At 44.3% G+C, this 11,266-nt stretch overlaps 1 protein-coding gene and 2 long non-coding RNA genes across 4 annotated transcripts; 2 read left to right on the top strand and 1 right to left on the bottom strand.

Annotated features, from left to right (window-relative positions):
* The first annotated feature begins 1,365 nt into the window (after nt 1-1,365).
* On the top strand, nt 1,366-1,718 carry LOC307021015. Its single transcript, XR_013803062.1, has 2 exons — nt 1,366-1,579; nt 1,655-1,718. It is a non-coding gene; the product is annotated as an uncharacterized lncRNA (long non-coding RNA).
* Nucleotides 1,719-4,953: 3,235 nt separating this feature from the next.
* On the top strand, nt 4,954-6,475 carry LOC307021007 (uncharacterized protein). 2 transcript variants are annotated; one of them, XM_079652713.1, is made up of 3 exons: nt 4,954-5,032; nt 5,110-5,168; nt 5,247-6,475. In XM_079652713.1, exons 1-3 carry the CDS (start codon nt 5,010-5,012, stop codon nt 6,470-6,472), a joined length of 1,308 nt encoding a protein of 435 aa, XP_079508839.1. In that variant the 5' UTR covers nt 4,954-5,009; the 3' UTR covers nt 6,473-6,475. The 2 variants fall into 2 exon arrangements, with proteins under 2 accessions (XP_079508839.1, XP_079508840.1); XM_079652714.1 differs by having other exon boundaries at nt 4,958-5,032; nt 5,250-6,475.
* Nucleotides 6,476-10,888: 4,413 nt separating this feature from the next.
* LOC307021011 lies at nt 10,889-11,204 on the bottom strand. Its single transcript, XR_013803058.1, has 2 exons — nt 11,104-11,204; nt 10,889-11,067 (listed from the first exon to the last, which is right to left on the bottom strand). It is a non-coding gene; the product is annotated as an uncharacterized lncRNA (long non-coding RNA).
* Between the last annotated feature and the right edge of the window lie 62 nt (nt 11,205-11,266).

Genomic DNA, 11,266 nt, shown 5'->3' with positions numbered 1-11,266 from the left:
CCCTGATTGGCTGCAAGCTGCAATAAAGCCTCCTTTCTGCTGCTCAGACAAGCAGAGCAAGTCACTTCAGGGCTATTGGTTCTTTACTGCTGTGTTGGAACAGAGAGAGAAATATGACTTGTGGAGTTCATTTGGGGGTAAGTTTCTGCAGATATGCAAAGTTAATTGTTGTTAGCTGTCTGCGTTCTCTGATGTTTACATCTTTTCTGTACAGGATTTTCCTTATTGTCTTGGTTCAAGCAGAGCATGTGTGCTGTTTGTGGGCTTCAGAAGGTGAGCAAAGCACAACATTTCACTTAAGTGCTGTGAATGACTATAGCTGTGGCTTTAATATTGTTTCTTTTTCTCTAGCAGCCCAGAGCCAGAACAACAACACACATGTTGGCTTCAGGCAAAATAATCGGGAAGCTGGTGTTAACTATCTCCAGAATCGACTCAGACAGGGCTCAAGCGCAGAGCAGAAACTTAAACATACCTTCAGCTGTGGGCAGTAGTTTTAGCCGGGGGCCTTCTACTGGTGGCTACACACAAACTGTTTCACAGCCAGCTAAAAGTGGCTTAGCTAAAGTCAGGTTAGTGCAGGGCAGCGACTTGAATCTTGTGCCTAAACTGCGTTTTCATGGCCTTTCTATTGCTATTGCCAGTAGCGATTCTCTGAGTAAGAGCAGCAACAAAGACACGGGGAAGTCTTCCAGCCTGTTTGGTGCCGGCGCTCCTGAGCCAAACCAAGCCCCTGCACGGACCAAAACTTCCTCCAGTGTTCGTGCTAAGCTTGTGTCTAAAACGGATAAACCTTCCCGTCCCTCAACTCTTAAAAACCCCAGCCAGACTAAGGTTGTGAACCCATACAAGAGTAAACTCTTTCAGAGAATGCAGGAAATGCCCGAGGAAGCTACAAGGCTACTTCCATGGCCTCAAGTTATGGCACTTCTATTCAGTCCAATGTAGGAAATGGTCCCATCTTCAAGCCTCGCAGTTACTCAACGAGCTACGACTCCAAATCGTCCAGAGAGGGAACATCTGGTAAGAAGTTCGCCCCGACCAAGACCCACATCATCCCTGATAAATTTGGTGGCTATGCTATCAGACGGCTGAAGAATCCTGGGCAGGAGAAAGTGAGTATCAGGAAGACCCAGCAGGCCTACCAGACTCCCAACAAGGCCTACGTGGCCCCTCAGTGGCAAGCAACGAACCAGGCCTACGAGGCACCCAACAAGGCCTACAATGCTCCCCAGCAGCAGACTCCCAACAAGGCCTACGAGGCTCCCAACAAGGCCTACGTGGCTCCCCAGCAGCAGACTCCCAACAGGGCCTACGAGATTCCCAACAGGACTCCCAACAGGGCCTACGTGACTCCAACAAGGCCTACGTGACTCCCAAGAAGGCCTACGTAGCCCCTCAGCGGCAAGCAACGAACCAGGCCTACGAGGCTCCCAACAGGGCCTACGTGGCCCCTCAGAGGCAGGCTGAACCCCAGGCCTACATCTATCCTCAGGCTGCTCCTCTCAAACCTCAGGTCCCGAGTGCTCACAGAAATGCCAAATGGTTGCGTGTCAGTCCAAAGTGGGGACAATAGCAGGCGAGTACTGTGCTCAGTTTCTTGCTGTTCTATACATTAACTTAAACCTGGTGACTAATGTGTTTGTTCTTACAGGTGCAGCTGGTGTCCTCGGATGAATATGAATACATATTTTTAATGAAATAAATATGTTATTTTACCACTTGGTTGTGTCTTTACTTCACCTTGTATTGTGGGATGGTGAATGCATGAGTGCTTGTGGATGTAAGCTACCAAAAAACAAATGTCCAAATAGTTCTAGTTTAAACTATTGCGAAAGTGTGAGATATCTGCTTATGTGGCACACTGGTTCTTAAAACAATGCAGTGTTTGCTTTTGAGTTGGACTTTTTACTTTGACCTTTACCAGTGGCGCTCTTTATAATGTGACTCTTAAGATATTTTACCACTTGAGCTAAAACCTATCACTTTAAGGGGCTCCCACTAAATGTGCAAGTCAATTGATAGACATTGAGCAATAAACTAAAAACATGTGATTCCTTATCCCAATGTCTGCTCTTGAAACTTGAATGCAAAGTGTACATGTTAGTGTAGACTGTGGGCATATTTGATTACATGTTTATAATGTATAGCCTTATATTTAACATGGTAGTCTGATGAAACTTTTAATGTAAAGATATAAAAACCTTGCTTCTTTCAACATGAAACTAGTATTGTAAACCAGGGGCGTTACCTGGACCTCGAAACATTCGGGGCTTAGCCCTCAGTGGCGGCACCAGAGATTTTCTTTTGGGCGAGCTGTGGGGTAGTTTGACGTTTCATGGAGGGTGCTCAAACATTTAAGGTTTCCCGTTAAGGTACCGGGCGCTACAGTGGAATGTTCTACTGCAACAATCCCCACGTGCACACACACAGTAGCTACACCCACGACTGTTACAATGGAGGCTTGATAATCAGCTCAGGGCATATAGGTGTAAGCAGGGGTAAAGTGCTATTTTTACAAGTGGGGAGTGGACCTAACATCCTCTAAGGGGGTCCTCACCTCCTCTAGTGGGGTCCCTAGAGGAGACCGAACCGAACTGTAAACAGATTTTCCTTTTGGATATTTACTAATCACTCTCCTTTTAAACTGTATTCTTGTTTTACTGTCATAGTATTTCATAACTGTTTTCATTTATTCTCTTTGTTTTATAACTATAGTGGTCATATGAAGGTGTGCCTTGGAATAATCTTTCACATACTAATTGCATTCACTGAACACGGGAAATTACAATCCTGCCGTCCTCTGTAGTGTCATGATGAGGTTCAGGTAAAGCACGGTTATTGTATTATATTTCAGGGAGAATTGTCCGGGGCAACAGAAAAAACATTCTGGGCTCTATCAATATCTCTGTGCCTGATATGTAAGTTGCACATCCAAAGTGCCTCATTTTCATAATGTAAAATTGTAATCTAAAACATTGTCTAGCTGGGATTTTTCTTGGTTTTAATGTCATTCTCCAAATCAACATCAAACTTACAACAGTAAGTAACCCTTCAGAAGAAAACGCTGAATATGAGCATTGTAATCGCTCCGCAAATTGTATCATGACCTGCTTTAAACATTTGGCATGTTCGGTTATAGGCTTTTGTCTTTTATTTTGAAGGTAACGGAGAAATGGCACATTTATTGTAGAAACTAATCTCTACTTTGACAAAAATCAACATACCTGGGTTATGAGTTGATACATTTTCCTATCCGTATATCATTTAAAATATGTTTGGGGGAAGGTATTGGTGGTTATAGCTTTTAATTACGTCAGCACGCAAGACACTTCAAATATTATGATTCCCTTTTTCAGATGCTATCATCTAGGGACTTTTATTTTGACATTTTAAAAACTGCAGGCGGAAGTCACGTTGTTTTCAGACTCACCTTATGGGAGTCATTGCTAACGTTTTTAAGGGGAAACAGAAAGGAGATTTTTACAGCAAGAAAACATTCATACCAGACCCGGCGTCATGGGCGGGCCCCATGGGGCCGAGTCCGCCCATCAAGGATTTTGCTCGCTGTTTTAATCAGGGCTGAATACAACATTTTAATTGTTTTATTATTAAGTGTAGTTATTTGTAGGGCTTTCTCCTAATATTTATTTTTGTTTTAAACTATGTTGAAAGATTAGTTTAATATCATTTTTTTATTTTGCTATGAAATTCTGAATGAAATTCTGAATGAAAGGCTGCGCACGAGACTGGTTTTTCGCTGGGTTGAGTCGTGTGGGTTTTTGAGTGAGATGCGGCACAGCAGCCTGTCAGTTTACGCTTGCTAGTTTAGTTAGGCTATTATCATTTATATTTATCTGCAACAATAGATATCGGGAAGTAGTTAATTAAAAGGAATATGGCAACTCAGCGCCAGATGCAGGCACATTAGAAGACATCAGTTACGTTACCAACGAGCTAGCAAGCCAGCCAGGGACAAGGGAGGCTGGCAATCAATTATATTTTTGAAGAGAAATGACTCTCAAGCCGGCTCTCTCACAAACTCCTGCTCTGTGCGCAAGCAGACCGCTGCCTGCACGCTCTCTGCCTCGCTCAATCTCTCTCTCTCTCTCTCTCTCTCTCTCTCTCTCTCTCTCTCTCTCTCTCTCTCTCTCTCTCTCTCCCTTTCTCATCGCTCAACCTGACTCCACCTCTCCACCCTGTGTGCGCTCAGGTTTGCCTGCGTGCTTGCCTAAGTTGGCACAGAAGAAGAAGAAGATGGACCTTTATTAATTATTATTATTAATTACAGCGTTACAAATGTGCCACAAAACCAACCAAGGGATGTATAATAAGGCGGTCAACAGCCTCATGGCAACCTAAAACCCCTCTGTTTCTGGAACAACAATTCACGAGCGCCACCCTCAGCAATTCAGCTAAAGAGTTGACAGAAGCGCTGAATTTGTCTGACATGCAGTCAACATGTTGTTGTGTCCCTGAGACACTTCACCCCACATTGCTCCTGTGGGGATTGTCCACAGTATTGAGTATGTAAGTTGCTTTGGATAAAAGCGTCTAACAAGTGACATGTAATGTAACAACAGGGTGAAGCAAAAATATATTTTTGCTCTCCAATTGCTTCAATAAATCCCAAATGTTTTCTGTTTTCACTTTCTTCATTTTACCCTGAGACATGCAACAAAAACAAACAAGTTTCTTGAACAACTGAAAGTAACCCTTTGTGAGAAAGTCTGATATACAATATGGTCATTTAGGGGTTTGAGATATTGCTCTTTTACCATACAGTTTTTTGCGTAGGACTTAAGAACTCAGAGGTGACAGAAAATCAGAAAATTAAGAGCACTCAGTACCCACCCTGACAGCACAGCAGCACCTGTAGACAATCAGCTCATTAGGCCCTGATTGGCTGCAAGCTGCAATAAAGCCTCCTTTCTGCTGCTCAGACAAGCAGAGCAAGTCACTTCAGGGCTATTGGTTCTTTACTGCTGTGTTGGAACAGAGAGAGAAATATGACTTGTGGAGTTCATTTGGGGTAAGTTTCTGCAGATATGCAAAGTTAATTGTTGTTAGCTGTCTGCGTTCTCTGATGTTTACATCTTTTCTGTACAGGATTTTCCTTATTGTCTTGGTTCAAGCAGAGCATGTGTGCTGTTTGTGGGCTTCAGAAGGTGAGCAAAGCACAACATTTCACTTAAGTGCTGTGAATGACTATAGCTGTGGCTTTAATATTGTTTCTTTTTCTCTAGCAGCCCAGAGCCAGAACAACAACACACATGTTGGCTTCAGGCAAAATAATCGGGAAGCTGGTGTTAACTATCTCCAGAATCGACTCAGACAGGGCTCAGCGCAGAGCAGAAACTTAAACATACCTTCAGCTGTGGGCAGTAGTTTTAGCCGGGGGCCTTCTACTGGTGGCTACACACAAACTGTTTCACAGCCAGCTAAAAGTGGCTTAGCTAAAGTCAGGTTAGTGCAGGGCAGCGACTTGAATCTTGTGCCTAAACTGCGTTTTCATGGCCTTTCTATTGCTATTGCCAGTAGCGATTCTCTGAGTAAGAGCAGCAACAAAGACACGGGGAAGTCTTCCAGCCTGTTTGGTGCCGGCGCTCCTGAGCCAAACCAAGCCCCTGCACGGACCAAAACTTCCTCCAGTGTTCGTGCTAAGCTTGTGTCTAAAACGGATAAACCTTCCCGTCCCTCAACTCTTAAAAACCCCAGCCAGACTAAGGTTGTGAACCCATACAAGAGTAAACTCTTTTCAGAGAATGCAGGAAATGCCCGAGGAAGCTACAAGGCTACTTCCATGGCCTCAAGTTATGGCACTTCTATTCAGTCCAATGTAGGAAATGGTCCCATCTTCAAGCCTCGCAGTTACTCAACGAGCTACGACTCCAAATCGTCCAGAGAGGGAACATCTGGTAAGAAGTTCGCCCCGACCAAGACCCACATCATCCCTGATAAATTTGGTGGCTATGCTATCAGACGGCTGAAGAATCCTGGGCAGGAGAAAGTGAGTATCAGGAAGACCCAGCAGGCCTACCAGACTCCCAACAAGGCCTACGTGGCCCCTCAGTGGCAAGCAACGAACCAGGCCTACGAGGCACCCAACAAGGCCTACAATGCTCCCCAGCAGCAGACTCCCAACAAGGCCTACGAGGCTCCCAACAAGGCCTACGTGGCTCCCCAGCAGCAGACTCCCAACAGGGCCTACGAGATTCCCAACAGGACTCCCAACAGGGCCTACGTGACTCCCAACAAGGCCTACGTGACTCCCAAGAAGGCCTACGTAGCCCCTCAGCGGCAAGCAACGAACCAGGCCTACGAGGCTCCCAACAGGGCCTACGTGGCCCCTCAGAGGCAGGCTGAACCCCAGGCCTACATCTATCCTCAGGCTGCTCCTCTCAAACCTCAGGTCCCGAGTGCTCACAGAAATGCCAAATGGTTGCGTGTCAGTCCAAAGTGGGGACAATAGCAGGCGAGTACTGTGCTCAGTTTCTTGCTGTTCTATACATTAACTTAAACCTGGTGACTAATGTGTTTGTTCTTACAGGTGCAGCTGGTGTCCTCGGATGAATATGAATACATATTTTTAATGAAATAAATATGTTATTTTACCACTTGGTTGTGTCTTTACTTCACCTTGTATTGTGGGATGGTGAATGCATGAGTGCTTGTGGATGTAAGCTACCAAAAAACAAATGTCCAAATAGTTCTAGTTTAAACTATTGCGAAAGTGTGAGATATCTGCTTATGTGGCACACTGGTTCTTAAAACAATGCAGTGTTTGCTTTTGAGTTGGACTTTTTACTTTGACCTTTACCAGTGGCGCTCTTTATAATGTGACTCTTAAGATATTTTACCACTTGAGCTAAAACCTATCACTTTAAGGGGCTCCCACTAAATGTGCAAGTCAATTGATAGACATTGAGCAATAAACTAAAAACATGTGATTCCTTATCCCAATGTCTGCTCTTGAAACTTGAATGCAAAGTGTACATGTTAGTGTAGACTGTGGGCATATTTGATTACATGTTTATAATGTATAGCCTTATATTTAACATGGTAGTCTGATGAAACTTTTAATGTAAAGATATAAAAACCTTGCTTCTTTCAACATGAAACTAGTATTGTAAACCAGGGGCGTTACCTGGACCTCGAAACATTCGGGGCTTAGCCCTCAGTGGCGGCACCAGAGATTTTCTTTTGGGCGAGCTGTGGGGTAGTTTGACGTTTCATGGAGGGTGCTCAAACATTTAAGGTTTCCCGTTAAGGTACCGGGCGCTACAGTGGAATGTTCTACTGCAACAATCCCCACGTGCACACACACAGTAGCTACACCCACGACTGTTACAATGGAGGCTTGATAATCAGCTCAGGGCATATAGGTGTAAGCAGGGGTAAAGTGCTATTTTTACAAGTGGGGAGTGGACCTAACATCCTCTAAGGGGGTCCTCACCTCCTCTAGTGGGGTCCCTAGAGGAGACCGAACCGAACTGTAAACAGATTTTCCTTTTGGATATTTACTAATCACTCTCCTTTTAAACTGTATTCTTGTTTTACTGTCATAGTATTTCATAACTGTTTTCATTTATTCTCTTTGTTTTATAACTATAGTGGTCATATGAAGGTGTGCCTTGGAATAATCTTTCACATACTAATTGCATTCACTGAACACGGGAAATTACAATCCTGCCGTCCTCTGTAGTGTCATGATGAGGTTCAGGTAAAGCACGGTTATTGTATTATATTTCAGGGAGAATTGTCCGGGGCAACAGAAAAAACATTCTGGGCTCTATCAATATCTCTGTGCCTGATATGTAAGTTGCACATCCAAAGTGCCTCATTTTCATAATGTAAAATTGTAATCTAAAACATTGTCTAGCTGGGATTTTTCTTGGTTTTAATGTCATTCTCCAAATCAACATCAAACTTACAACAGTAAGTAACCCTTCAGAAGAAAACGCTGAATATGAGCATTGTAATCGCTCCGCAAATTGTATCATGACCTGCTTTAAACATTTGGCATGTTCGGTTATAGGCTTTTGTCTTTTATTTTGAAGGTAACGGAGAAATGTCACATTTATTGTAGAAACTAATCTCTACTTTGACAAAAATCAACATACCTGGGTTATGAGTTGATACATTTTCCTATCCGTATATCATTTAAAATATGTTTGGGGGAAGGTATTGGTGGTTATAGCTTTTAATTACGTCAGCACGCAAGACACTTCAAATATTATGATTCCCTTTTTCAGATGCTATCATCTAGGGACTTTTATTTTGACATTTTAAAAACTGCAGGCGGAAGTCACGTTGTTTTCAGACTCACGTTATGGGAGTCATTGCTAACGTTTTTAAGGGGAAACAGAAAGGAGATTTTTACAGCAAGAAAACATTCATACCAGACCCGGCGTCATGGGCGTGCCCCATGGGGCCGAGTCCGCCCATCCAGGATTTTGGCTCGCTGTTTTAATCAGGGCTGAATACAACATTTTAATTGTTTTATTATTAAGTGTAGTTATTTGTAGGGCTTTCTCCTAATATTTATTTTTTTTTTAAACTATGTTGAAAGATTAGTTTAATATCATTTTTTTATTTTGCTATGAAATTCTGAATGAAATTCTGAATGAAAGGCTGCGCGCGAGACTGGTTTTTCGCTGGGTTGAGTCGTGTGGGTTTTTGAGTGAGATGCGGCACAGCAGCCTGTCAGTTTACGCTTGCTAGTTTAGTTAGGCTATTATCATTTATATTTATCTGCAACAATAGATATCGGGAAGTAGTTAATTAAAAGGAATATGGCAACTCAGCGCCAGATGCAGGCACATTAGAAGACATCAGTTACGTTACCAACGAGCTAGCAAGCCAGCCAGGGACAAGGGAGGCTGGCAGTCAATTATATTTTGAAGAGAAATTGACTCTCAAGCCGGCTCTCTCACAAACTCCTGCTCTGTGCGCAAGCAGACCGCTGCCTGCACGCTTTCTGCCTCGCTCAATCTCTCTCTCTCTCTCTCTCTCTCCTCTCTCTCTCTCTCTCTCTCTCTCTCTCTCTCTCTCTCTCTCTCTCTCTCTCTCTCCCTTTCTCATCGCTCAACCTCACTCCACCTCTCCACCCTGTGTGCGCTCAGGTTTGCCTGCGTGCTTGCCTAAGTTGGCACAGAAGAAGAAGAAGATGGACCTTTATTAATTATTATTATTATTAATTACAGCGTTACAAATGTGCCACAAAACCAACCAACGGATGTATAATAAGACCGTCAACAGCCTCATGGCAACCTAAAACCCCTCTGTTTCTGGAACAGCAATTCACGAGCGCCTCCCTCAGCAATTCAGCTAAAGAGTTGACAGAAGCGTTGAATTTGTCTGACATGCAGTCAACATGTTGTTGTGTCCCTGAGACACTTCACCCCACATTGCTCCTGTGGGGATTGTCCACAGTATTGAGTATGTAAGTTGCTTTGGATAAAAGCGTCTAACAAGTGACATGTAATGTAACAACAGGGTGAGGCAAAAACATATTTTTGCTCTCCAATTGCTTCAATAAATCCCAAATGTTTTCTGTTTTCACTTTCTTCATTTTACCCTGAGACATGCAACAAAAACAAACAAGTTTCTTGAACAACTGAAAGTAACCCTTTGTGAGAAAGTCTGATATACAATATGGTCATTTAGGGGTTTGAGATATTGCTCTTTTACCATACAGATTTTTGCGCAGGACTTAAGAACTCAGAGGTGACAGAAAATCAGAAAATCAAGAGCACTCAGTAGCCACCCTGACTGCACAGCAGCACCTGTAGACAATCAGCTCATTGGGCCCTGATTGGCTGCAAGCTGCAATAAAGCCTCCTTTCTGCTGCTCAGACAAGCAGAGCAAGTCACTTCAGGGCGACTGGTTCGTTACTGCTGTGTTGGAACACAGAGAGAGAAATATGACTTGTGGAGTTCATTTGGGGTAAGTTTCTGCAGATATGCAAAGTTAATTGTTGTTAGCTGTCTGTGTTCTCTGATGTTTACATCTTTTCTGTACAGGATTTTCCTTATTGTCTTGGTTCAAGCAGAGCATGTGCGCTGTTTGTGGGCTTCAGAAGGTGAGCTAAGCACAACATTTCACTTAAGTGCTGTGAATGACTATAGCTGTGGCTTTAATATTGTTTCTTTTTCTCTAGCAGCCCAGAGCCAGAACAACAACACATATGTTGGCTTCAGGCAAAATAATCGGGAAGCTGGTGTCAACTATCTCCAGAATCGACTCAGACAGGGCTCAGCACAGAGCAGAAACTTAAACATACCTTCAGCTGTGGGCAGTAGTTTTAGCCGGGGGCCTTCTACTGGTGGCTACACACAAACTGTTTCACAGCCAGCTAAAAGTGGCTTAGCTAAAGTCAGGTTAGTGCAGGGCAGCAACTTGAATGGTGTGCCTAAACTGCGTTTTCATGGCCTTTCTATTGCTATTGCCAGTAGCGATTCTCTGAGTAAGAGCAGCAACAAAGACACAGGGAAGTCTTCCAGCCTGTTTGGTGCCGGCGCTCCTGAGCCAAACCAAGCCCCTGCACGGACCAAAACTTCCTCCAGCGTTCGCGCTAAGCTAGTGTCTAAAACGGATAAACCTTCCCGTCCCTCAACTCTTAAAAACCCCAGCCAGACTGAGGTTGTGAACCCATACAAGAGTAAACTCTTTTCAGAGAATGCAGGAAATGCCGGAGGAAGCTACAAGGCTACTTCCATGGCCTCAAGTTATGGCACTTCTATTCAGTCCAATGTAGGAAATGGTCCCATCTTCAAGCCACGCAGTTACTTAACGAGCTACGACTCCAAATCGTCCAGAGAGGGAACATCTGGTAAGAAGTTCGCCCCGACCAAGACCCACATCATCCCTAATAAATTTGGTGGCTATGCTATCAGACGGCTGAAGAATCCTGGGCAGGAGAAAGTGAGTATCAGGAAGACCCAGCAGGCCTACCAGACTCCCAACAAGGCCTACGTGGCCCCTCAGTGGCAAGCAACGAACCAGGCCTATGAGGCACCCAACAAGGCCTACAATGCTCCCCAGCAGCAGACTCCCAACAAGGCCTACGTGGCTCCCCAGCAGCAGACTCCCAACAAGGCCTACGAGACTCCCAACAGGACTCCCAACAGGGCCTACGTGACTCCCAACAGGGCCTACGTGACTCCCAAGAAGGCCTACGTAGCCCCTCAGCGGCAGGCTGAACCCCAGGCCTACATCTCTCCTCAGGTTGCTCCTCTCAAACCTCAGGTCCCGAGTGCTCAC

Source organism: Notothenia rossii (assembly GCF_949606895.1).
Source record: "Notothenia rossii genome assembly, chromosome: 10".
Taxonomy (NCBI): domain Eukaryota; kingdom Metazoa; phylum Chordata; class Actinopteri; order Perciformes; family Nototheniidae; genus Notothenia; species Notothenia rossii.
Note: the sequence above shows the minus strand (reverse complement) of the source record. Positions and strands in the feature narration are given on the sequence as shown.

Coding starts and splice junctions, on each gene's coding strand:
- LOC307021007 (XM_079652713.1), top strand. CDS start 5,010: ATGACTTGTGGAGTTCATTTGGG. Junction 5,033..5,109: donor ACTTGTGGAGTTCATTTGGG/GTAAGTTTCTGC, acceptor TTTTCTGTACAG/GATTTTCCTTATTGTCTTGG. Junction 5,169..5,246: donor CTGTTTGTGGGCTTCAGAAG/GTGAGCAAAGCA, acceptor CTTTTTCTCTAG/CAGCCCAGAGCCAGAACAAC.